Below are 26,519 nucleotides of genomic sequence, written 5' to 3' on the forward strand. Positions count from 1 at the left end.
TTCAAAACCACACTTGTGTAAATGTAGCACGTTTTCTTTATCCATTCTTTGACTGAGAGACATCTTGTTTGTATCCAGTATCCAGCTATTGTTTCTATGAGCATAGTTGAGCAAGTGCCTTTGTGGTGTGATAGGGCATCTCTTGGGTATATGTCCAGGTGAGCAAGTGCTCTTGTGGTGTGAAAGGGCATCTTTTGGGTATATGTCAAGGAGTGGAATAGCTGGGTCTTTAGGTAGAACTACTCCCACTTTTTTGAGAAACCCCTCGATGATTCTCACAGTCCCACCAGCAATGGAGGAGTGTTTGCCTTGTTCCACATCCTCATCAGCATGCAGTGTTGCTTGACTTTTTGATCTCAGCCATGCTGGTGGGTGTAAAGAGGAATTCTAGAGTTGTTTTGATTTGCATTTCCCCAATGACTAAAGATGTTGAACATCTCATTAAGTGCTTCTCAGCCATTAGAGATTCCTTTGCTGATAATTTTCTGATTAGTTCTGTACCTCATTTTTTGGCTTTTCAAGACAGGATTTCTCTGTGTAGTCTTTACTGTTCTGGACTCGCTTTGCTGTACCCCATTTTTAATTGGGTTACCTGGCCACCAACAAGACATGCAGGGTTAAAGATGGAGCAGAAATTAGTGGAATGGCTAACCAGTGACTGCCCAGCTTGAGACCCATGCCCTGAGAGACAGCATACCCCTGACACTGTTAATGGTAGTCTGCTGTAATTCCAGACAGATGCCTAGCATAACTGTCATCTGAGAGGCTTAACCTAGCAACTGAGGAAAATACATGCAGACTCACAGCCAATCATGAGGTGGAGCTTGGGAAATTATGGGGAAGAGAAGGACAGAGGATTGAAGGAGCCAGAAAGGTCTAGGATACCACAATGAAACATACAGAATTAACTAACCTGGGGCCATGGGGCCCACAGAGACTGAACCACCAAAGAGAGAGCACGCATGAGACAGACCTAGTTTACATTATGGAATACTACTCAGCTATTAAAAACAAGGAATTCCAAAAATTTGCGGACAAATGGATTGATCTAGAAATTATCATAATGAGTGAGTACACCCAGAAGCAAAAAGAGACAAACGGTAAAAACTCACTTATATCAAAACACTAGCCCAAGGGATACGTACCATGAAAAATTTTACTTTCCAAGAAAGTGGGTCAGAGGAGAGGACATTCTATTGAGACTTTAGGTGAAAGTAGCATGGAAGAATAGGGAAATAGTAGGACCCACAGGGTCCTGGAAACCTACAAGAAGAACTTTATGACTAGCAGATCTGGGTCCTGGGGTCCTCCTCAAACTAAGGTACCAGCCAAGGAGCATATAGGCATTAAACGTGGAACCCCTTCCAAGACCTAGCCGACTAACATGATATTCTCCAACGTTGAGTTGAGAGTGAGATCTGACTCTCACACGAACCCTGGTGCCCCTTCTCTGATAATGTCCGGTGGATGGGGAGGCCTGGAGGCACTCAGAGGAAGGATAGCAATTTACCAAGAAGAGACTAGATATTCTAAGAGCATATATAGGGAGAGGAGGTCTCCCTCAATCACAGAGATAGGGGATGGGAGAAGGGGGAAGTGGGAGGGAGGGAAGAATGCGAGGAAACAGGGGAAGGGCTAACAATCTAGATGTAATATGAATAAATTAATAAAAAATGTAAAAAAAAAAAAGAGGCTACATGGAAGACCTAGATGTACAACTGTTACATATATAGAGAGGGCCTATATTTCTTGTATGGATTTATTTATACCTTTTTGAAAGGTCTCTGTCATATTCAGAAACATAGATTTAAGGCCATTCCTGAGTTTCAGTTGTATTTGTATGTCCAGGGCATGTTGTATTAGGGTAGTTGACTTGTGTTGGTGCCATATTGCCATATCTTTTGCTGCCCTTTAGCCATCTGGTTGTTCCTTGCTTTGGTTGGTTGTTCCTGGATATCTCAGGGCTTCCAGAGCATGCAGGAGGAGCCATTGGTCATACACTGGGATCCGGATCTCCTCCAATAGCCTGTATCATTTCACATCATGCTGATTTCCAGTTTGACCTATAGTCAGGTGATTGAGATAAGGGTCTGACATGTGTGATTCTCAGATCTGGCAGGTCTCTTCAAGATGGCTATTAGTACTGCGAAAAATAGGCTGGTCTGTTTCTCAGGATTTCAGGAGTATTCAGAAGGTCAGAGCATAGAACTGTTTCTTCTTGCACCTTGGATCCCCTTGTTTCTCTAGGGAACATGATACATTGCCTGCATTTTGGCTTAGAGTCCACTGAGCAGCCAACTGCGAGCTCTGCACTTACTGAGCTCCTGATTTGCAGACTCTATGCCTGCTGGAGGCATCCATTTTGCAACAAGACCCTGTCTACTTCTATTGTCCAGCAGGTATTAACATTAAGAAAAGAACAACTGCAGGCCAGAGGCTCAAACAATGTCCCTGGTTTTCAGAAATTGTAGTCCACAACTTGGCTACTCGCTTGGTCCACTATCTCCATCCATGCTACTCACATACCCTGCATGCCTTGTAGCAAAATCTTTGAGTGCTACCTTTTAAATATTTTTCAAAAATATTTGTTCTTTTATATTTTTCTTTTGTTCCCTTCCAGTTGAGAAACTATTCCCCATTTCTCCCATTATATTACATTTCATCCTCCAGTATGGATTTTCAAATAAATAGTGTTCATATGTGAAACAATATACAATGATAAAATAGAAGAACATATACAGAGGACTTTTTATGTATTTGTAAGTACACATATCTATATATCTGCACACACACACACACACACACACACACACACACACACACACACAAAACACAAACATGAAGAGATAGAAGCAAATTCTAAGTAAAACATGTTTTTAGCTTGTGAATGAGAGTAGGGACCATAGAATGTTACCTGAGTGATCCTCTGGAGGGAAAGAATTCTTTGGTTTCTAAACAACTTATTATTCTTAGTGAATAATCCTTAAAGTTTGTGAAAATTTTAAACCCTTTATTTTCATGTACTGGGCATGGATTTTACATGATACACTAAAATTTTTATCATGTTTTCTCTTGTGTTCTTATTAATATACTCTTTGATTTTAAAATCATTAATAAATCTTGCATTCAGAGAAAAAACTGAAATAATATTGTAGTTGCTCATTTCTATCATTCATTCGTTCATGTATTTGGAAAATGATTGGTGTACATACTGTTAATTGAGTGTCACAGTGAAGAGTAGGTTTCTATTCATGTGTGATAGTTACAACAATTTTGTTTGACATTATCTGTTCCAATTAATAAATTTTTTGCAATGTTTGCTTTTTTATTGAAAAATAAAATCCTTCATATTGTATCTCAATTGCTATCCCATCCCGTGCATCATCCCATTCCTCCCTCCCACCCACTTTCTTCCCATTCCCCTTTCCTATGACTGTGTCTGATGGGGACCTCCACTCCTTGAATAAGATGCTAGGTTATCAAGTTTCTTCCTGGTAGTCTACTATCCTTCCTCTGAGTGCCATCGGGCCTCCACATCTAGGGTGCATGGCCAAATAAGCGGCACCAGAGTTCGTGTGAAAGTCAGTCCCCAGTCTCTACTTAACAATGGAGAATATTCTGTCCCTAGGCTTGGTCTAGGTAGGAGTTTGATGATGCATGCACATGTTGTCCTTGGTTGGTGCCATAGATCGCGCAGAACCCCTGTATCCTGATACGTGCATCATAGTGTAGTTCTTCTTCCAATCAATATTTAATGAAGACATTAATATATATTACATAATATATGATAGTTTAATGAGATATCTTCTAACATCCATTATGATCAGGACATTTGTTTCCTTGAAAAAAATTGCTGCAGTTCTGTGTTGTACCATTTTGCTATGATCCACAGTTTGATGCCGTTTTATGTAATATATCTATATTATATTAATATGCATCTGAAATATCATATAGTGATTTGTTTTCATTTCTTTCAGTTTTGTCTTCTTACCATACCAAGAAGCAATTCCCAAAGAAGTGTACACAAGATTCTTTCCTTAAAGAAATACCAAAAATATTTGTTTGTAATGGCCTTTCAGAGCTGGAGAGAAAGAAGTTCTGGGAATATTCACAGGACAGGGGCGTTCATAAATCATGTCATTATGGAAATGATCTGTGTGAAAAATACGTGTGTTTCATTTCTGAAACAAAAGATCAGGAAGCTCTGGCTTATGCTGAGAGAACTCAGTCTGTACCACTCATAATTTCACAATTGGAGGCTCCACAGGGAAAAGGTTCACAACAAGTTTTGGAATACAAGTCTATTGTGCACAGAAATGGGAAAATATTAAGTAGGGAACGTAAAGGTCAACACAGAATACATTTGGGATGCAAATTCTATAAATGTAATCTGTGTGGAAAATCATTTACCAATTCCTGAAAACTTCAACTTCATCAAAGAATCCACTGTGGAGATAACACTTATAAATGTGCTAAGAGGAAGAAATCACTTACACAGTCATCAAAACATCAAGCTCAACACAGCATTACTACTGGACAAAAATGTCAAAAATGTAATGAATGTGAAGAAACATTTACCTCATCCTCTGTTTTCCAGGTTCATCAAAGTATTCATTCTCAAGAATATCTTTACAAATGTAGTGAATGTGGGAAATCCTTTGCCAAATCCTCAAGTCTTCATGTTCACTACAGAATCCACACCAGAGATAAACATTACAAATGTAATGAGTGTGGGAAATACATTTACCGGTACTCAAATCTCCAAGTTCATCAAAGAATCCATACTGGAGAAAAACCTTATAAATGTAGTGAGTGTAGGAAATCCTTTACTCACTCTTAAACTCTCCAAGTTCATCAAAGTATCCATACTGGAGATAAACTTTACAAATGTAATCAGTGTGGGAAATCCTTTACTCATTCTTCACCTCTCCAATGTCATCAAAGAATGCATACTGGAGATAAGCCATACAAATGTAAGGAATGTGGGAATTCCTTTACTCGCTCTTCAACTCTCCAATGTCATCAAAGAATCCATAGTGGAGATAAACCTTACAAATGTAATGAATGTAGGAAATCCTTTACTCAGTCTTCAACTCTGCAGTATCATCAAAGAATCCATACTGGAGATAAACCTTACAAATGTAATGAGTGTGGAAAATCCTTTACTCAATCTTCAACTCTCCAATATCATCAAAGAATCCATACTGGAGATAAACCTTACAAATGTAATGAGTGTGGGAAATCTTTTACCCAGTACTCAAATTTCCAAGTTCATCAAAGAATTCATACAGGAGACAAACCATATAAATGTAATAACTTTGAGAAATCATTTACAAGATCATCAAATCTTAATGTTCATCAAAGAATTCATACTCGAGAAAAACCTTAAAACTGTAATGAGTTTGGGAAATCCTTTATCCAATATGTTAAATCATTTACATAGTACTCATAATTTCAAGCTCCCCACTGAATTCATACTTGGGACAAACCTTACAAATGTAGTGAATGTGGAAAATTCTTCATCCTCTCCTTTCCAAGTTCATAAAAAATCCATACCTCACAAAAACTTAACAATATAATGAGTGTGGGAAAGTCTTTACCAACTCATCAAGTCATCAAGTTCACTACAGAAACCTCACTGAAAATAAACATTACAAATGTAAAGACTGTGGCAAGTGTTTTACCTTGTCTTCAACTCTCCATGTTCATCAAATAATCCATACTAAAATCAACCTTATGGGTTTAAGTAATACAGGAAATTGTTTTGGAATTTCTAAACTCTTCAAGCCCACCACAGAATAAATACCCAAGACATACCTTATTTATGTAAAGAATGGAATGTCCTTTCCCCAGAAATCATATCTTCAAAGACAACATATCATGCCACCTGGAGACACACTATTTTAGTACAAGCTGAAACTTTAGAGAAACTGGAGACACACTACTTTAGTACAAGCTGAAACTTTAGAGCACCTAGAAATTTCCTATAAGAGTCTAACTTGATAGGTAATTACTCTCCCAGAGTTCATTTGAGAAACATGGTTTTTAAATGAGAAAATGCTTGTAAGTATTTAAACAATGTGGAAATCTTAGCTATTCTCAGAGAACCCATACTAGGAATCCTAGTACTTGGTAGGAGTTGGAAAAATTTTACTCAAAAATACTTCTTATATTTTTATTACATAATTATTTGGAAAATAAAATAAGAAAGAATGTTTCATGCTGTTTTAATCTGATGCCATTGATTAGTGGTGGTATAGAATTCATGTCAAAGCTGAATAAAGAAATAATATTTTAAAAAAGTAAGGATTTAAGCCAGGAAAATAGTACAAATATCTATGCTAAGACTAGCCCATTGTGTAATGTTCTATATAGTTTAGTATGGTAGAATACTGGCAAATTAAAGATATATTCTATATGAAGATCATTTTGTTGGTAGTCTTTGTGCTTTTTATGGATTATACATTATAGATACTTTTAAATCTGAAGCTAATCCCTTATTAGTCATGATTATTAAAAAATATTTCCACCTCTGTTCTATTAATTCTGCATTGCTGTAATTAATATTCACTACAGTCTGTGATGTTGTTGTTCATATCATTAATTCCACAGTTCATAATGCCAACAAAAATATCTCAAAAAAAAAAAAAAACCAAATTTGATCCCTGTCGAAAAATTACAAGACATCATTAAGAAAAGAATATCTGGGGAGCAGAGGAAACACTGAGTATAGTAAGACCTGACTGTTTGTGTTTTTGGGGAAAAGTCACTGCCATTTGGATCCATTGTGCGAAGATGGGATTAAGGCTTAAAAATGCCAAATATTTCTCTGTTTCATATGTTTATGTTAATAGAGTATGTGAAACATTTTCCATCATCACATTCTCCTTTATAGGAGTTGGATCTAAAATATTGCTTCCTTAAAGAATCTGTAGCTACAAAGATGAGGCAAATATGCCTCATCCCTAGTTATACATAATAATCCTGTCTCTGAACAATGCTAAGTGTGATCCTATGTAATTGGTACACAATGGGTGTTTACCCTCGGGATTCTATTGATGAAATGTAAACCAAAAATTACCTCTAAAATGTTATCTTAATGTCTATACATAGAACTACTGAGATATTGTGGTATAAGTCATTTAAATATGTCGAGTATTTTAAGAATGGATTCATTAATAGGTGATTCATCAATATTATAAATTAACAAGTTGTATTTACTTTAAATGATCCAATTAACTAAATTTTGTAAGGTTTATATTTAACTTCAATCATATCAAGGTTAAAATGTGAATAAAACAGAGGAGTTAATATTGTTATGTGAGTACAAATAGTACATATTCTGTAAGATAATTAAAACTCAAATGAGCTAAGTTCATATGAGATATTTGTTCAACCCAAGTACAGATGAAAATTGCTCTAAAACATTGTCATAGTTGATGAAATGTTGATTTGTAAGCCATAATCCATGCCTCAGAAGGTAGCCTGACTCTGGAACTATGTCCCATTATATCATAGTTGATAAAACAAGCTAGACGCTATAGGTAAACTGTTTAATGTTTAATGTTTCATGGATTTCCTTGCCCCTGAGAATTTTAACATTAGTTTGAGACTCTCAAGCTCTCAGATGTATTCTCAACACGATGGATTTTTCACTAGGTACCAATTTTCAACAACATTTTAAGCCCTTGATTAGAGTAGGCATTTGTTGATAAAATAGGTGTTTTACTGGACTTGGAAGCTGTTCTACTTCATTTATCTGTCTTCTACAATATGTGGGATCAAGAGCATCAGTATCAAGTAGGAAGACTGATTGAATTTTGGGTCATTCTTGAGTCTGAGTTAGATATTTCAGCAGAAGTTCTTTCAGCAATTTTCAGGTTTGGATTTTACAAGTACATGGTGACTGGACTGAGGAACTGCCTCTTTTTATATTCTGTGGATGTGGCATTTATTCTGGCTAAATATGTACTTCTATTCATTTTTATGTATGTACAGTCCCTGAGCATTGATATGGTTCCAATTCCACAAGAGCTGTATCCCAGGTCCATGGAAATGAGAATCCTATGCAAACTTCAACCATCAGACCATTGCACCTTCTGATGGTTGTAGAACTCCTCTGGTTAAAATTGACAAAGGTAGTGAATTACAACTTGGCAGACTTATGCTAGGGAACTTGTGTGTTTGGCACAACACAAGGCCAGAGGTACACCTTGTTTTAGACCAACTAAATTTTCCATGGAAACCACTACCCTGACACAAATTTATCTTTCTGATGTACACAGTGTGCTTTTATGGATTTCCTTACGTTGTGATGACCCCCAAAACATAAATTCATTTTCCTTGCTACTTTATAACTGTAATTTTCCTGCTATAACTTGTCATGTAAATAATTTTACTATGTAGTCATTTACACATTTTGTTAGCTATCATATTGAGCTAAGAAGGCCTATTAAAATATTGAACTATGGGCTTTCAAACTGCCTGTAGAAAATGGACGGAGGGCAGAAATGTAGAGTAGATTTTGAAAATGAGTTTTAAGCTGAGTGTTGTATCACACACCACTTAGTTCCAGTACTCAGGAGGCAAAGGCAGGCAAGCCTTATCTACAAAGTGAGTACAGGACAGCCCAGGATACACAGAGAAACCCTGTTGAAATACATAAACAAGCAGGGTGCACACTTTTATTCCCAGTACTGGGGAGGAAGCAGCAGGCAGATCTTTGTGAGTTCGAGGCCAGCCTTGTCTACAAAGAAAGTCCAGGACAGCCAAGGCTACACAGAAAAACCCTGTACCTAAAAAGAAACAATAAAAAAAACAGAAATATTAAACATATAAAAAACTGTTAACATTGCTTAAAAGTAAACTGAAAACAATCTGAATGCTTTAAATTTAGGCTTATCTACATATTTCTAAGAAGGAGACCTTTGGTGCAAGCATTTTCCATAATATAAGGTACTTTTAATGCTTCATTCATATAAACATTAAATTGTGATATATATTAAAGAGTATGTTAAAATATAAAAGTGATTTTTCAATAGTTATATCATTGTATATTTGCTTATGTTTAGGTATACAGCATTGAGAAATAGCTTATTTATAAATTATTTTACCACAAATTACCCAAACATGCCATTTCACTAATTAGAATGCCAGCATATCAAGGATATGTGATAGTGGAAGCCCCTAAAATTCTTTAATGAAAATACTACACGTATATTTTTAGTAAATCAAGTTTTCATATTTCCTTTTTAAATGCAGAAAAGATACACATTTTAGCAAATTATTTATTTTATGCATATGAGTATTCTACCTGCAAGTACACCTGCATGCCTGAAGAAAGCATCAGTTCCCAGTATAGGTGGTTGTAATCCACCATGTGGTTGCTGGGAATTGTACTCAGGACCTCTGGAAGAGCAGTCAGTTCTCTTAACCACTGAGCCATTTATACAGATTGAGACATATTTTGTAAAATTAGTGCTTTGGGTTTAAATATCAAACATCAAAATATCTTAAATATAGTAAGTTTTTGAGACATTTTCAGTTGTGTCAGTTATTTGAGTTGATATGCTTTTATGCAGTTTTTTTCTTCTGAATTCTGTTCTTTTGAATTATATAGTAATGATGTTTTCTTTCAAACATGATATTCTTTATGGCTTAGGAATCAGAACAGGTTCTAATCATGTGTATTATGTAGTCACTTATATAGCTAGAGAAATGTTTTTCATCTGGTTTTTTTTTTAATTATTTTAATTTTTGTTAGGCCCTGATGTTAAAAGTGAAGCATGTCTGCAGTTTTTTCAAAAGGCTTTAGTTGTATCTTTTACCAGAATCCTTATAGATGATGCGATGAGTGGATGGAGGTTTGAAATTCATGTGAGTTTTATATATGTAGGTAACTTAAGTTTTATGTGGTAATTCCTGAGTCTACTGCTAGTAATGTTTTGATTACTGATAGGCACAATGCAATTTGGAAGGATGAGATACTTTTAGGTAGAGCTTCCTTGTGGTTTTAAATATAAGGCCTTGGTTTTTAAAACTTGCCACCTGGAATTTATTTTTTTGTTGTTTGTTTTGTTTTATTTTGTTTGTTTTTGGTTTTTGTTTTGTTTTGTTTTTGTTTTTGTTTTTTATTTTATTTTATTTATTTATTTATTTATTTATTTATTTTGGTTTTTAAAGACAAGATTTCTCTGTGTAGCTTTGGCTGTCCTAGACTCATTTTGTAAACCAGCCTGGCCTTGAACTCACAGTGATCTGCCTGCCTCTGCCTCCCAAGTGCTGGGATTAAAGGTGTGCACCACCATGCCCAGCTGCCACCTGGAATTCTAGGTGTGTTCTACTCACTCTATTTCTGATGGTATTGATTCTAAGAGTTTTCCACTATTGGATTTATTTTTAAAACATACATATGTTGAATAGGGAATAATATCTTAGTATAGCTGTAATACCGTATGATAAAGTAGCATAACAATTTTAATTTGAAACTAAAAAAAGAAACTAGATTTACCTTGACCCTGGGATATAAAAGGCTGACTTCCCCTGTGAAATGTAAATTACAGATCAGTACACACATGTTTTGGAAATTCAAATTTTAGTCTTGACAATGATGAAGTCAAAGAGAATTTTGTGTTCTCAACTGGCAAAAGTAAGTATAAACACTCATGGTACAAAATAATTTGTGTACTGTTGATCTGTTCTAAGATTTAACTTTTCTTTGAATGACAATATAGATGTATTTTTAAAAATTTACTGAATGGCATGGCAGTTTTTTATAAAATGGAGTTAATCAGAAGTTGAGAAATTTTATAGGTGGAATTTAACTTAAATATTTCCAAAAAATACCAGGGTACATATATATATATATATATATATATATGTGTGTGTGTGTGTGTTTGTGTGTGTGTGTGTGTGTGTGTACTGCACATGTAAGTGTATATATATATGTGCATGCTTACATGTGTGTGTATATGTATGTGTATATATACATACATATTTCTGCATTTTTTGCAACTGATTTACCAAAACATCTGAATATGTTTTTAGTAGATTTTCAGTTAATACATATTGTTGATTCATTAACATTAAACTCATGGTAATATCATAACCAAAATCTGTAGAATGTATATAACATACTGATGAATTGATTGATTGATTGATTGATTGATTGATTCAATGAGAAGGAGATAAGTAGACTTGCCAACATATTTTCTCAGGCAACGTGATACTTGGTATTTACTAACTCCGTGGTCCATTGACAATAGACAATATAAACTACTATAGAACAAGTGTTGTGTTCATTGTGGTTTATGTGCATGTTTATATTCTTAAAACAGCAAAAAATATTTATACATGCTGCAAATACACTTTTAAATTCCTTTTTTTGATCTGCTGAGTTGTACCATGCCATTACTTCCACCACTCTGGAGGCAGAGATGGGCAAATCTCTTGAGTTTGAAACTAATCTGGTCTAGAAAGTGAGTTCCAGGACAGCTAGTGCTATACAGAGAAAGCCTGTCTACAAAAACAAAAGAAAAAAGAAAAAGGAACTATTCTTTATTCATTTCATGAAACACATACACTTAGGCAATTATTTTAATTTGACTTCCTAAGAATAAATTCTTAAAAATTCCTTAAGAGTAAATTCTCTTTAATATAAGCACTGATAACCATAAACATCCAACATTTTGATTTGTCTTTACTCTTTGTCAAAGGTTCTAGTATATTATTATTTATTTTCATAACAGTCTACTGGGTGTTTGTAATGACCCCTTGATCATTTAAGAATATATTGCTAATTGTATAACTATTTCTGAAGTTTCCCATCTTGATAGAGTTTATGATCTTTATATAGGAAAGGAGATTACTGATTCCTATAATTTTGTTGGATGTTCTCCTGGTTATTAAGAATATCGCTTTTTGTCATCCTCCATTATTTTATTTACAGATCCTTAATTTTCTCTTGTGATTGAGAATTCTTTCCCTCTTTCACTGTCTTTCTTCTTGATGGTGGTAAATTGTGCTATTTCATGCTATTCTCTTTTCTGCCAGTATTAACAGTGTATACAAACTGCTGTTATTTGGCTGTTATTTATTTTCAGGGCTTTTAATATATTACTTCCTTTCATTCATAGCTTTAAGGTTTCTGTTATCCTGATTGTTTTGCCTGTATAGATTTCTTAACAACTTGTCTTTGTTTTTAAAATTATTTTCATTAGTGTGTTTGTGTGATTGTGTGTGAACATACATACCATGATATATATATATATATATATATATATATATATATATATATATATATATATATATATATATATATAACACAAATTCAGAGTACAGCTTGCTGGAGTAGTTTCTCTTTTTCTATGATTCAGGTTTCAAGGATTGAACTCAGGTTTTCAGGCATGATTTCAAGTAATTCACCTCGTCTACTCACTACACATTTCATAGTTCCTTGATTTATAGTTTTGCTATGTTTTGTTTTGTTTTTGTGTTCTTGGAATTTAAACTTTGATGTGTTTGTTTTCTCTCTTAAGTAGTGTATATTTAGAAATGTAAATGAATTTTTTTCAATGAAAATTACTTTTATTTAAAATACTGGGGGCTATCTAAAATGAAAATTACAGAACCAGGTTAAGTGTGAATTTTGTCACCACATAAATTCCAACATAGAGACTCTAGTTGATAAAAAATTGTGTCATTTTATAAACTAACTCCTCCATATACCTTCCTTTATTTTTTTAACATATTTTTATTAATTTATTAATATTACATCTCAATTGTTAACCCATCTCCTGTATCCTCCATTTTGTACTTCAATGATTATTTCTTCTTGTGGTATGGAATGCTTAAATGCTATGATTTCCTTGTGCCCATATTTCTATTCCTTTGCATTTTATTCTGAGCTCTCTTATCTTCACTCATTAACCAACGTAGTCTCATTGGTTTTAAAAAGCACATGTAGAAATATATGCACATAGTAGGCACAGAAACATGGGATGTGGATGTCAAATTTCTTCCTCCATTCCATTATAAAAGACATAAAGATAGGTCACCATTGCTGACTGTAAAATATTGTGAAATATTTTATATAGCTTCACCAACTTTATCATACTAGTACACACACATTATGAACATTGTTTATAATATAAGTAGTGTAAAATCATATCTTAACACTGACCTCTTCATGAATATGCTAAAATCCCTCAGACTAACATAATTAGCAATGATCAACTCTAATTACTGATCATCATATAAAGTGAGGAATTCCTTAAATGTCTTGTCAGTACAGACTCTCTTCAAATAGTGCACTGCTCTGAGTCTGCAGGGACAGAAAGTGAATCAAGAAGATGAGAGCAACTCTGTTAGCTGCTGCAGCCTGTTGAGTTTCTTTGTTTTGGAAGCCCTGAGATGGACCATCATTATGCTGGCCCTGCATTGGTTGTTAATGGTATGGATGGTGGTAATTTCTATTTCTGTTTAATTTATAAGAAAATATGAGTATGTGAGAATATGAAGTTGTTTTACTCAGTAATTTTTACAAATTTCTGTTTTTACATATTGTAGTGCTTCAATTAAATTTTAATAAGGAAATTATGTACATTTTCAATATTTTCTATTTCTTCTACTCAATACCATTATGTGCCTCATTTATATAAACATATGATATATGTTGACTCAAAGGTTATCATCCATTTACAACTCCCAAGAAAATAAAAAAAGAAAATTAATGACAAAAGAGAAACAAAAAGTCGTACTACTGAGCATTAACATTGTTGAAGAATACCTACTTCTTCAACCTAGAATAGCCACAGTTGAAATATTAAATCAAAAGAACTTTTTAAATATTCCCTCCTTACTCGGCCCTCAGCTGATTATAATACCCAGTTAGCTGAATTCCACAAGATTCAATATGGAAAATTACTATCCTTTTGCAATTATGACCATAGAAAGTTCTCTGAACTTGGTACAGTGAATTATTTCGGATTGAGTACAAAGTACTCAAGGGTTGTACAATATTCACATATGAAAGCATTAGAACAAATGTCTAGTGGTACCAGCACCACAACATATCTCACGGACAATATATATAGAATTATTAATGCTGCATTCAGGCAGCAAAGAAAGCATATTGCACCACTGAGGGGGTCTTCATGACAATAAGATCTTCTGTTACAAAGGAGGACAAGAATGTGACCCTGGACAGTTTCCATCATTTTCCTAATTTTCATATGCAGACTTCTGGTCCCCTACTTCTTTACAGCCATACTTACCATGAGCGTAACTGGTACTTGAAGATGGTGTTTTTAGTGTCCACTAGGTCAAAATTTCAGTAGTCCATAAAGCCTTACACAACTATATCATAGTAACTAGTGCTAAAATGCCCATATAATTCAAAGACAGAAGGAATCCAGACCTTGTACTACTATAATAAGGCTTGTCTCATTTCAAGCCCTGAAACTAAAACTGTAGAAACACACTGTGTGCATCAGTAAGACAATTTTGTGTCAGGATAGTGTTTCACCTGGAAGGGTTAGTTTTTCTTAAACATGGTTGTGCCAAACACAAAATTTAACTGCCTAGCATTAGACTCCCTAGTTACAATTCACCATCCTTGCCAATTTTACCCAGAGGAAGTTCTAAAACATTCAGAGGGTGGAGTGGTCTTCTGGTTGAAATTTGTATAGGATTCTAATTTTCAAGGGACTGGGTTACAGCTCTTGTGGAATTGGCATCACATCAATGCTCTGGGACTGTAGATATAAAAACATGTATAGAATTGTATTCATAGCTGGAATAGAGGCCAGGTCCACAGAATATAAACTGAGGCAGCAACTCAGTCCAATCTCTAATCATCTGTAATATCCTAACCTGAAAATTGCTGAAAGAACTTCTGACAACACCTTCAACTCAGGCTTACCAGTGACCCACCATTCAATCAGTCCTTCTTGCTGACACTGATGCTGTTGATCCTCCATAATGTAGAAGACAGATACATGAAGCAGGACAGCTTCCATAGTACAGACAAACACCTGCTTCTTCCACAAAGGTCTATTGTAAGCATTGGCTTAAAACTTCGTTGAAAATTGGTACCTAGAGGAAAATCCATCCTCTTGAGAATACTTCCGAGGACTTCAATTTCTCAATCTAATGTTAAATTTCTCGGCGTCAGGAAATAATCGATAAAAATATTAAACAACTTATTTATAGCTTCCAGGTTGTACCATCAGCTACCATATCATGGGATATAGTGCTAGATGAAGGTTACTTTCCAAGGCAATGGTTATAGCATGAAAATCAACATTTCATCCTCTATGGCTATGTTTAGCAGCAATTTTTGTCTGTACTTGAGTTGAACAAACATCTCATATGAATTTATGTCATCTGAATTTGAATATTATTACAAGATATGTATTATCTGTACCCATATAAAAATATTAAGTCATCTGTTGAATCATAAATAATACCTTAATATATTTGGAATTAAATATGAAGCTTGAAAGATTTATTTTATTGAATCACAAAATGTGTAATTTAAAGTAAATACAGCCTGCTAACTTATAATATTAAGCACCCATTAATAATGCATTCATAATATACTTTACATGTTTAAATTATATATACTGCAATATCTCAATAACGCTATGTATAGACATTTAGATAACATTTTTGAGGTAATTTTTGGTTTGAATTTGGTCAGGAAAAAAAGCCCTAGAGAACACATCCACCACGTCCCGATTACATATGATCAGACTTAGCATTTGCTAAAAGATTGGCTAATTATGTATGAGTATGGCTGAGGCACATTTAACTCATCTTCATAGCTGCAGGTTCTTTAGGAAAACAATATTTTAGATCAAATGTCTATGAGAAAGAATGCAAAGTTTGACAATATTTCACATACACTATGAACATCAACATATGGACCATATAAAGAATTGTTTCTGTAAAGCCTGAATTCTACCTACCCACAATGGATCCAAATGGCATGATTTTTCCACAAAACACATACACTCCCATTTTAGTACTCTCACTGTTTCCTCTGATCCTCATATATTCTCTTCCAAATAGTTGTCTTACAATTTTTCTAAAGGTTCAAATATGTCTTTTGTGACATATTTAAATTATTCTCTGTAGAATGAATAATATGAACAAGAACACCCCAACATATAATGAATATTAATCACAGCAATATACAATCAATAGAACACAATGGTAATATATTTATTAGTAATTGTGATAAAATACTGATTAATTTCAGTTTTAAAGTATCTATAATGTATACTCTATAAAAAGCCCAAATACTTCAGCACAATTATCTTCATATAGAATATATCTTACAAATGTCAGTATTCTACCATACTAAACTAGACAGAACATTATGTAAGAGATAACATTAGGATAGATATTAGTAATATTATCCTGCCTTAAATCCTTATATTTTAGAAAATCATTTCTTTAATCAGTTTTGACATGAATTCTATTGTATTACTATTCAATGACAACATATTAAAACTGTACAAAGCATTTTTCCTATTTATTTTTGAAATAAAACAATAAATATAAGCTGTATTTCTGGGCAAAGTATTTCCAACTCATTCCAAGTATTAAAATTCCTGATAAGGGTTATCTGATAATGAATAAGATTTCAATATTGTTTAAATACTTACAACTATTTTTCTCATTTAAAAACCATGTTTCTCCAATGAACACTGGGACAGTAATCACCTTTCCAGTTAGACTCTTATATGAAACTTCTTTGTGCTCTAAAGTTTGAGTTTAAGTAAAATATTTGCCACATTATTCACATTTATAAGGTTTGTCTCCAGTTTGTATGCTCTGTAGTCTTTGAAGATATGATTTCTGGGTAAAGGAATTCCATTCTTTATATTAATAAGGTATGTCTCAAGTATTTACTCTGTGGTAAGGTTGAAGAGTTGAGGACTTCCAAAAGTGTTTCCTCTATTACTTACACTTATAAGGCTGATTTCCAGTATGGATTCCTTGATGAACATGGAGATTTGCGGACCAAGTAAAACACCTCCCACAGTCTCTATATTTTTAATGTTTATATAGAGTGTGGGTTCTGTAGTGAACCTGGTAGTGGTGTAGTGAATCTGTAGTGATGACATGGTAAAGATTTTTTCCACATTCATTACATTTGCAAGGTTTTCTTCAGTATAAAATCTGGTGAGCTTGAATCTTTGATTTCTGTGTAAATGATTTCCAACAATGATCATATTTATATAGTTTGAATCAAGTATGGATTCTTTGATGACATTGGAGAGTTGGGTACTGTGTAAATGAATTCACACACTCATTACATTAGTAAAGTTTTTCTCAAGTATGGATTCTTTGATGAAATTTAAGTGTGGAAGATAATGTAAATAATTTCTCACACTTATTATACTTATATGGTTTATCTCCAGTATGGATTATTTGATGATATTGGAGACTTGAGTACTGGGTAAATGATTTCCCACAATCATTACACTTGAAAGGTTTTTCTCCAGTACGGATTCCTCTATGAACATGGAGATTTGAGTACTGGGTAAAGGATTTCCCACACTCACTGCATTTGTAAGGTTTTTCTCCGGTGTGGATTCTTTAATGACCTTTGCTAAAAGATTTCTCACAGTTATTACATTTATATGGTTTGTCTCCAGTATGAATTCTTTGATGACCTTTGAGATTTGAATACCGGGTAAAAGATTTCCCACATTCATTACACTTGAAAGGTTTTTCTCCAGTATGAATACCTTGATGAACTTGGAATGTTGAGTACTGGGTAAAGGATTTCCCACAATTGCTACATGTGTAAGGTTTTTCTCCAGTGTGGATTCTTCGATGACCTTTTAGTGTTGAGGACAGTCTAAAGGATTTCCCACAGTTATTACATTTATATGGTTTGTCTCCAGTATGAATTCTTTGATGACATTGCAGACTTGAGTACTGGGTAAAAGATTTCCCACATTCATTACACTTGAAAGGTTTTTCTCCAGTATGGATTCTTTGATGAACTTGTATATTTGAGTACTGTGTAAAGAATTTCCCACACTCACTACATTTGTAAGGTTTTTCTCCGGTGTGGATTCTTTGATGAACTTTTAGTGTTGAGGACACTCTAAAGGATTTCTCACAGATGTTACATTTATATGGTTTGTCTCCAGTATGAATTCTTTGATGACATTGCAGACTTGAGTACTGGGTAAAAGATTTCCCACATTCATTACACTTGAAAGGTTTTTCTCCAGTATGGATTCTTTGATGAACTTGGAGATTTGAGTACCGGGAAAAGTATTTCCCACACTCATTACATTTGTAATGTTTATCTCTGGTGTGGATTCTGTAGTGAACATGAAGACTTGAGGAGTTCATAAAGGATTTCCCACACTCACTACATTTGTAAGGATATTCTTGAGAATGAATGCTTTGATGATCCTGGAGAGCAGAGGATGAGGTAAATGATTCCCCACTTTTATTATATTTGTTACATTTTTGCCCAGTATTAATGCTGTGGTGAGCTTGATGTTTTGAGGACTGTGTAAATGATTTCTTGCTCTTAATGCATTTATAAGTTTTGTCTCCCCTGTGGATTCTTTGATGAACTTGAAGTGTTGAGGACTTGGCAAATGATTTTCCACACAGTTTACATTTATAAAATTCCATATGTATTCTGTGTTGACCTTTAGGGCCACTACTTAATATTTTCCTATTTCTGTGCAGAATTGAATTGTATTTCAAAATTTGTTGTGAACTTTTTTTTGAGGAGCCTCCAATTGTGAAATTATGAGTGGCACAGTCTGAGTTCTCTCACAAGAAGCTGAAGCTTCTTGATCTTTTGTGTCAGAAATGAAACACAAGTATTTTTCAGACATATCATTTCCATAATCACAGGTTTTATGAACTTCACTGTCAGATGAATATTCCCAGAACTTCCTTCTATCTAGCTCTGAAAGGCCATTACAACCAAATATTATTGCTATTTCTTTCAGGAAAAAATCTTGGGTTCACTCCTTTGTGAATTGCTTCTTGGTATGGTAAAAAGACAAAACTGAAAGAAATGAAAGCAAATCACTATATGATATTTCAGATGCATATTAATATAATATAGATATATATTACGTAAAATGGCATTATCCTGTGGATCATAGCAAAATGTTACAACACATGGTACAGGCAAGAACTGAAATAATTGTTCTCCAAAGAAACAAATGTCCTGATGATAATGAAAGTTAGAAGACATTTCATGAACTATCATATATTTTATAATATATATTAATGTCTTTATTAAGTATTACGTGTAACAGATAATGTCAAACAGAATTGTTGTAACTATCACATGTTAATAGAAACCTACTCTTCACTGTGACACTCAATTAACAACATGGACACCAATCATTATTCTAAATACGTGAGGATATTAATGACAGAAATGAGCAACTACAACACTTATTTCAGTATGTCATCCTAATGCAAGATTAATCAATGATTTTAAAATCAAGGAGAATATTAATAAGAATGCAAGAAAAAACATGAAAAAATTAAGTGTATAATGTAAAAACCATGCTCAGTACATGAAAATACAAGGTTTTAATTGTTTAACAAACCTTAAGGATTATTCACTGAGACTAATAAGTTCTTTTGAAACCAAAGAATTCTTACAAGTTAAACATTTTGATGTGCCTAAAATCAATTTTGAATCCACAGTCATATATATATATATATATATATATAAAATTAAAATAAGAAATTCTAGACCTGATATTTGAACAGTCAAACATAACTTAAAATATATTTTTTATCAAAGTGAAAATTTATTACCTTCCCCTTTGCTTTTTTCCCTTCAGCCTTACTCTCGTAACATCCTACGGTCCCTAATCTCATTCTTAAGTTGAAAACGTGTTTTATTTAGAATTTGCTTCTATCTCTTTGTTTTGTGTTTTTGGTGTTTTGGGTATATGTGTGTGTGTGTGTGTGTGTGTGTGTGTGTGTGTGTGTGTGTGTGTGTGTAGATATCTGTACTTACAAGTACATAAAAAGACCTCTGTGTGTGTTCTTCTTTTTTATGATTGTATATTGTTTAACATATGAACACTATTCATTTGAAATTCCATACTGCCGATGAAATGTATTTGGAAACTAATTTCAATTTCTATAACACTCATTTGTTTGGTATACTTATATGGGGAAGGATAGGATAAATAGAGGTAATATAATGTGAGAAATGGGGAAGAGTTTTCCAACTGGAAGGGAACAAATGATAAATATAAAAGAAGTAGAAATATTTTTGACAAATATTTCAAAGGTAGCATTCCAAGATGTTGCTACAAGGCATCTATGGTGTGTGAGCAGCAGGGATGGAGAGAGTGTGGACCAAGTGAGTAACCAAGTTGTGGACTCAAAAACAGCAGTGCCTGTATTTCCTGGATAATAGGCATTCTAGGAGCAATGGATACATCAAACATGCCCCATATGGGTGATATCCAGAATCAAGAGGCACACTGTCCCAGGTTTTAGTTACCCAGTCGCTTCCAGCCTACCCAAACCTGGGTTCCAGAGACACAGTGGCTACAGCTACTGACCTGCACAAAAACAGATTCTGGAAACCAGGGACATGGTTAGAGCCTTTGTCCTGCAGTTCTAGTTGTCTCAATGTTAATATCTGCTGGACAAGAGGAGTAGACAGGGTCTCATTCTAAAGAGATGGACCCCAGCAATCATGGTGTCTGAAAACCAGGAGCTCAGTGAGTGCAGAGGAAGCAATGACTCATGCTCCCTACAGAAACAGTGGGATCCAAAATGCTAGAAGAAACACTTTAATTCTCTGACCTCCTGGATATTCCTGGAATCCTTAAAAACAGACCAGTCTATTTTTCATGGTGCTAATAGCCACCTTGAAGAGACCTGCCAGATCTGAAGACCACACATGTCAAACAACCATATACCAATCACCTGACTATAGGTAAAACTGGGACACAGCCTAATGTGAACATTTATAGGCTATTTGAGGAGATTCAGATCTCAGCATAGGACCAATGGCTCCTCCTGCATGCTCTAGAAGCTCAGAGATCTCCAGGAACAACCAGCCAGTGCAAGGAGCTACCAGATGGCAAAAGGGCAGCAAAACTCTGGGCAATAGGGCACAAACACAATCCAACTACCCTAATACAACATGCCTTGGACATACAAACACAGCTAAAACTCAGGATATGGCCTTAAATCTATGCTTATGAATAAGATAGAGTCCTTTCAAAAAGACATAAATAAATCCCTCCAAAAAATATAGGAAAATATGATCAAACAGGTGAAGGACATTAATAAAATGATTCAAAACCTGAAAAGAAAAATAGAATAAATGAAGCAAACACAACTGATGAAAAAATGGAGTTGGAAAACTTAAGGAAAAGAACAGAAAATGAAGAGGTAAGCATCACCAACAAAATATGAGAGATGGATGAGAAAATATAAGGCACAGAAGACAAAATCAAAGAAATAGATACATCTGTCAAAGAAAAAATTAAATTGAAAAAAGTTCCTTTTATGAAACACCCAACAAATCAAGGACACAATGAAAAGACAAACTTAAGAATAAGTATAATTGGAATATGCAAAAGAGAAGATGAAAAACTCCATGAACAGAAAATATTTTCAAAAAAACTGAAAAAGGAATTTTCTCCAACTTAAAAAGGTAGATACCTTTAAACATGCAAAAGGCTTACAAAGCAACAAATATATTCGACCAGAAAAGAATATCCTCTTGACACATAATAGTCAAAACATGTAATGTAGAGAACAAAGAAAAAATATTAAAGGATGGAAGGGAAAACCAACAAATATCATAATAAGGTACACCTATCAGAATCATATATTACTTTACAACAGATAATTAAGTACAGGATATAAATAACTTCACTACAACACCACCAAAAGAAGACAAACACATTACCACCATCAACAACAAAATAAAAGAAAATAAAAATCTTGGGTCATTAATAATTTTCAAAATCAGTGGATTCAATTTTCTAATAAAAAGACAGAAGGTAAAAAATGGATGTGTAAACTAGACCAATCATTCTGCTACATATAACAATTCTACCTCAGCAATAAATCTTAATTCAGAGTAAAAGTTTGGAAAAACATTTTCAAAGTAAACAGCCACAAGAAGTAAGCAGGAGTAGCCATTCTAATATCTAATAAAAGAGACATTCAATGAAAAATCATCAAAAGAGATGGGAAGGATGGAAACTAAACAGAAGATTAATGAAAGAGATGTCATGAATCATGTGGACCTAACAGATATCTCTAGAACTTTTAACTTAAACACAACAGAATATAGATTCTTCTCAGCACCATATGGAACATTCTACTATATAAAACCATATAGTTGGTCACAAAGCAGTCCTCAAAATATATAAGAAAAGTGCATTAACACTTTGTATTTTAGCAGATAACCATTGATAAAAGCAAGAATTTGACAACAATAGACATAACAAAAAGCCTATACACATGTGGAACCTCCCAGTACTTAGTGAAGAAACAAACAAACAAACAAACAAAAAAACCATTAGTCTTCCTTAAATTTAGTGAAAATATTACACAATGAAAGCAATGCTAAAAGAAACCTTCCTAGCATTCAGTATACTATTAAATAAATTGTAGAGATCTCATATTGGCAACTTACCAGTTCATGTGAATGCCCTAGAGAAGGAAACAGAATCAAGAGGAATGGTTTGCAGGAAATAACATCAGGGCTGAAATCAGTAAGTTAATTAGAAGCAAAGAACAATACAAAGAATCAATGAAAATAGAGCTTGTGTCACGGAGAAAATTTTTTAAAAATTAGATAATCCCTTAGACAATATCCAAATCATTAAACTCAAAAAATAAAAGGGAGCCATAACAACAGATACTTAGGAAATCCAAAGACTCATTAGGTCTTATGTCAGAAGCCTGTACTTCAAAATATTGGAAAAATATAAATAAAATGGACCATTTTTTGATAGATTTCAGATACCAAAATTATATCATAAATAAGTAGTCAATTTAAATAGTCCTATTATTCCTAAGTAAATAGAAGCAGTCATTAAAATTTCCCATCTGAAAAGCACAGGTCCTGATGGTTTCAGTGCAGAATTCTACCAGACTTTCAAAGAACTAATAAAATTACTTCTGATTTTATTGCATAAAATACAAACAGAAGGGGTTTTGCAAAACCAAACATCTGACAAAATGGTAATATACAAAATATATAAAGAACTGAAGAAATTGAATACAATCAAACTAAATAGTCAAACTGATTTCAGGTACACAGATAAAATGCTAATTCTCATCAGATGAATCTTTAATGTCTGAGAATCACCTAAAAAAGTACTCAACATATTTAATAATCAGGGAAATGTAAATAAAAATGATTCTAAGATTCTATCCTAGACCCAGCAGATTGATGAAAAATAAAACCTCAACTGGTAGCACATCCTGGCAAGGATGAGAAGAAAGTAGAACATTCTTGCATTGCAGGTAGGAATGCATCTTCTATGCCATCTTTGAAAATCAATATGGTGCTATCTCAGAAAATTGCGAACAGCTCTACCTCACAACCCAACTGTAACAATTCTGCACATATACTCAAAGTGTGCTCCCCCGTACATCAAGGAGATTTGTTTAACTGTGTTAACATGAGATTTAGTCCTAAGAGACAGAGACAGGAAAAAAATGTATGCCACTCAACTAAAGAATGGATAAAGAACCTGCGGTACAATGAGATCATGGGATACTACTCAGGTATTAAAAACAAGGACACCATAAAATTTGTAGTTAAAGGCATGGAAGTATAAAAGATCATCTATAATGAAATATCCCAGAAGCAGAAAGAAAAGCATTGTATGTACTCACTTATATGTGAAATTTAACCCAATAGAACAAAATAACCATACACAATTCAATGGCCCAAAGAAGATAAGGACAAGGAGAGCCAAAAGATATTGGTGCTTAAATATCAAACTAAATGAGAAATAGAAGTTACCACAGAAGACATTGCAAAGGAGGAACAGAGTAGAAGAGGGATGCTAGAAAAACATGAGGGTGGAGATCAGAGCAGGTGAGAGTAGTGGAATTAGGACAGAATGTATGAAAGGAAAAGAAAAACCATATTTGGAGGCATCACTGTGACAAACTGGAGGCCTAAGACAGGGTAGGCTTCTTGGAGTGTATGGGGGCGATTCTAGCTGAGACTTGTGGTAGGAGAAGTCATGGAGCTGCAAGAGGTTGAATTCTAACTAGACAGGAGTCCTAATGGAGGTAGGGGAACACCAACCCATCCAAAAATGTTTTGACTTAAAATTTACTCAGAGATAAAATTAGAGCAGGAGGTGAGGAAATTTCCAAACTATGCCTGTCACAACCTGCAACCCATCCCATAGCAGAGAAACAACCTTGATACTATTGTGGATACTCTGCTATACTTGCAGATTGGAGCCTAGCACTGCTGTTCTCTGAGTGGTTCCACACAGAAGAAGAAGATCAAAACAGATGCTGAAACTCACAGTGAAGCACTGGGTAAAGCACAACGAGTCACGTGGAAGAGTCAGCAGGAAGGCTAGAAGGATGTGGAAGGGACAGGGGCATCACAAGAAGACCACCAGAACCAACTAACCTGGGACAAGTATGGATTGCAGAGACTGAGGCATCAACCAAAGATTAGATCTAGGCCCTCTACAGAGATGGAGCTATAGGACATCTCATATTTCATGGGGATCCCCCAATAAGGTGATTGAGAAATATTTCTGAAATGGAATTTTTGCCTACTTTTCAATCATTTCACAGGTGCAGGTACAAAGGACGAGGTTGTGCTCAGTACTCATGTGACTTGATGTGCTGGCGTGGTTTGTTGCTCTTGTCTCCACTTTTGTGAGAAGTAGGGAAGGGAGATGGGGGAAGAGAGAAGGAAAATGGAACCAGGAGGAAAGGGAGCTAATTTCAGTGTGTAAAGCAAGCAAGCAAAGAAACAGATGAATAAATTACTTAATTAATAAATAAAGGTTATGTAGATAAAATCTCATGAAATCATTACTTTATATTTTCACAAATTATACAAAGTACACACACACACATATATATGTATATGTGTGTGTGTGTGTGTGTGTGTGTGTGGGTGTGTTACAACTAGGGATGACACTGTTGTTCAAAAGAAGCACAGACTAAGAAAAACAAGAGTACAGCTGCAAGAAATATCCTGTCAAATTTTATATATAAAATCATCATCAGAAATTAAGGATTCTTTGATTTTTTCTATCCTATGATTATTCTACAAAAGTCATCATAATGTTTTTGCTCTAGATTTGATTCCTACAAGTATATTTCAGAGGTAATGAGGAAATAGACATCCTTCTATTTTTCCTGATTTTAATGAACGTATTTTGATTTTCTTTCCATACACCACAATGTTGCTGCACCAATGCTTATGGTAAACCCTTTTAGTTTATAGAACTCTAATGTAGTGATGATATATTTTGTCAAAGACCTCTGACATTCTCATGAGATTATCATGAGGTAGTTATGTGGTAGTCCCTTTACACTGTATTATTATTATTATTATTATTATTATTATTATTATTATTATTATTATTATTATTATCCTTTTTATGTGTTTTAATATATTTTGGATATATATGACTGATAATTTTTGCAGCAATTTTCATAAAGGATACTTGTACAAATATTTTTGTTTAGTTTTATATCAACCTTACAGTGGATTCTTAAAGTAAAAAATGGTAATGTTCCTTGAATTTCCAACATGAAGAAAAGTTGAAGGACCCTGGCTTTAGTTCTAACTTGATCATCTCCTAAACTCTGCCCTGAACACATCTAGGCAAACAATCAGTGTAAACGGTAAATGGGTAACTTCAAAGAACAATCATTACATGTTTTCTTTAGTGTGGTAAGTTAGCTTTCAAGACTTGGATGTTTTACTTAGAGTATCTATGGTCAGGTAGCTATTTAGGCATTAATACATCTTTTATTGTTTTTCACACAAGAAAGCAATAAAGATAGTGTCATAAAGAAAAAATAATATCAAGAGTGGGGCACAAAACAGAAAAGAATTATAGAGATCAAGAACACACTATTAGCCTAATTTTAAAGTAATATTTATGCATCACCTTTATGTATAGCAGCAAGGGATAGTTAGTAGAAGTTTATTTCTCCCATGTGCATTATGGAGATTGAACTCAGGTCATAATACTAAAATTCTAAAAGCTGTAACTTTGAACCATTTCTCGAGTTCACACTAAAGTTCTTTTCAATAGCTTATGGAAAACTAATACTATAGAAGCCTAACACATTTGCATATAAAAATCTATTTAAATGACTAAGAAAGACAATAAAATAACTCAACATCAAATGCCAATAAATACAGAAAAGAGTACAAAAAATGAGCTAGAGCATTTTGAGTTATTGTCTAAAGGACTTATCATTTACTGATATGTCACACGTAATTCCTTACACAATTATTTTCTTGC

The 26,519-nt window shown here is 34.0% G+C and overlaps 1 protein-coding gene and 1 pseudogene across 1 annotated transcript; one reads left to right on the forward strand and one right to left on the reverse strand.

The window, feature by feature from the left end:
* The first annotated feature begins 2,252 nt into the window (after window positions 1-2,252).
* LOC127186461 (zinc finger protein 658B-like) overlaps window positions 2,253-26,519 on the forward strand; it is a 37,611-nt pseudogene continuing 13,344 nt past the window's right edge.
* LOC127186465 (zinc finger protein 665-like) lies at window positions 16,966-18,669 on the reverse strand. The gene is given in 2 exon segments (XM_051142820.1): window positions 16,966-17,053; window positions 17,318-18,669. Coding segments are annotated over 2 exon segments (1,440 nt in total).

Source organism: Acomys russatus, unplaced genomic scaffold (genome assembly GCF_903995435.1).
Source record: "Acomys russatus unplaced genomic scaffold, mAcoRus1.1, whole genome shotgun sequence".
Lineage (NCBI taxonomy): Eukaryota > Metazoa > Chordata > Mammalia > Rodentia > Muridae > Acomys > Acomys russatus.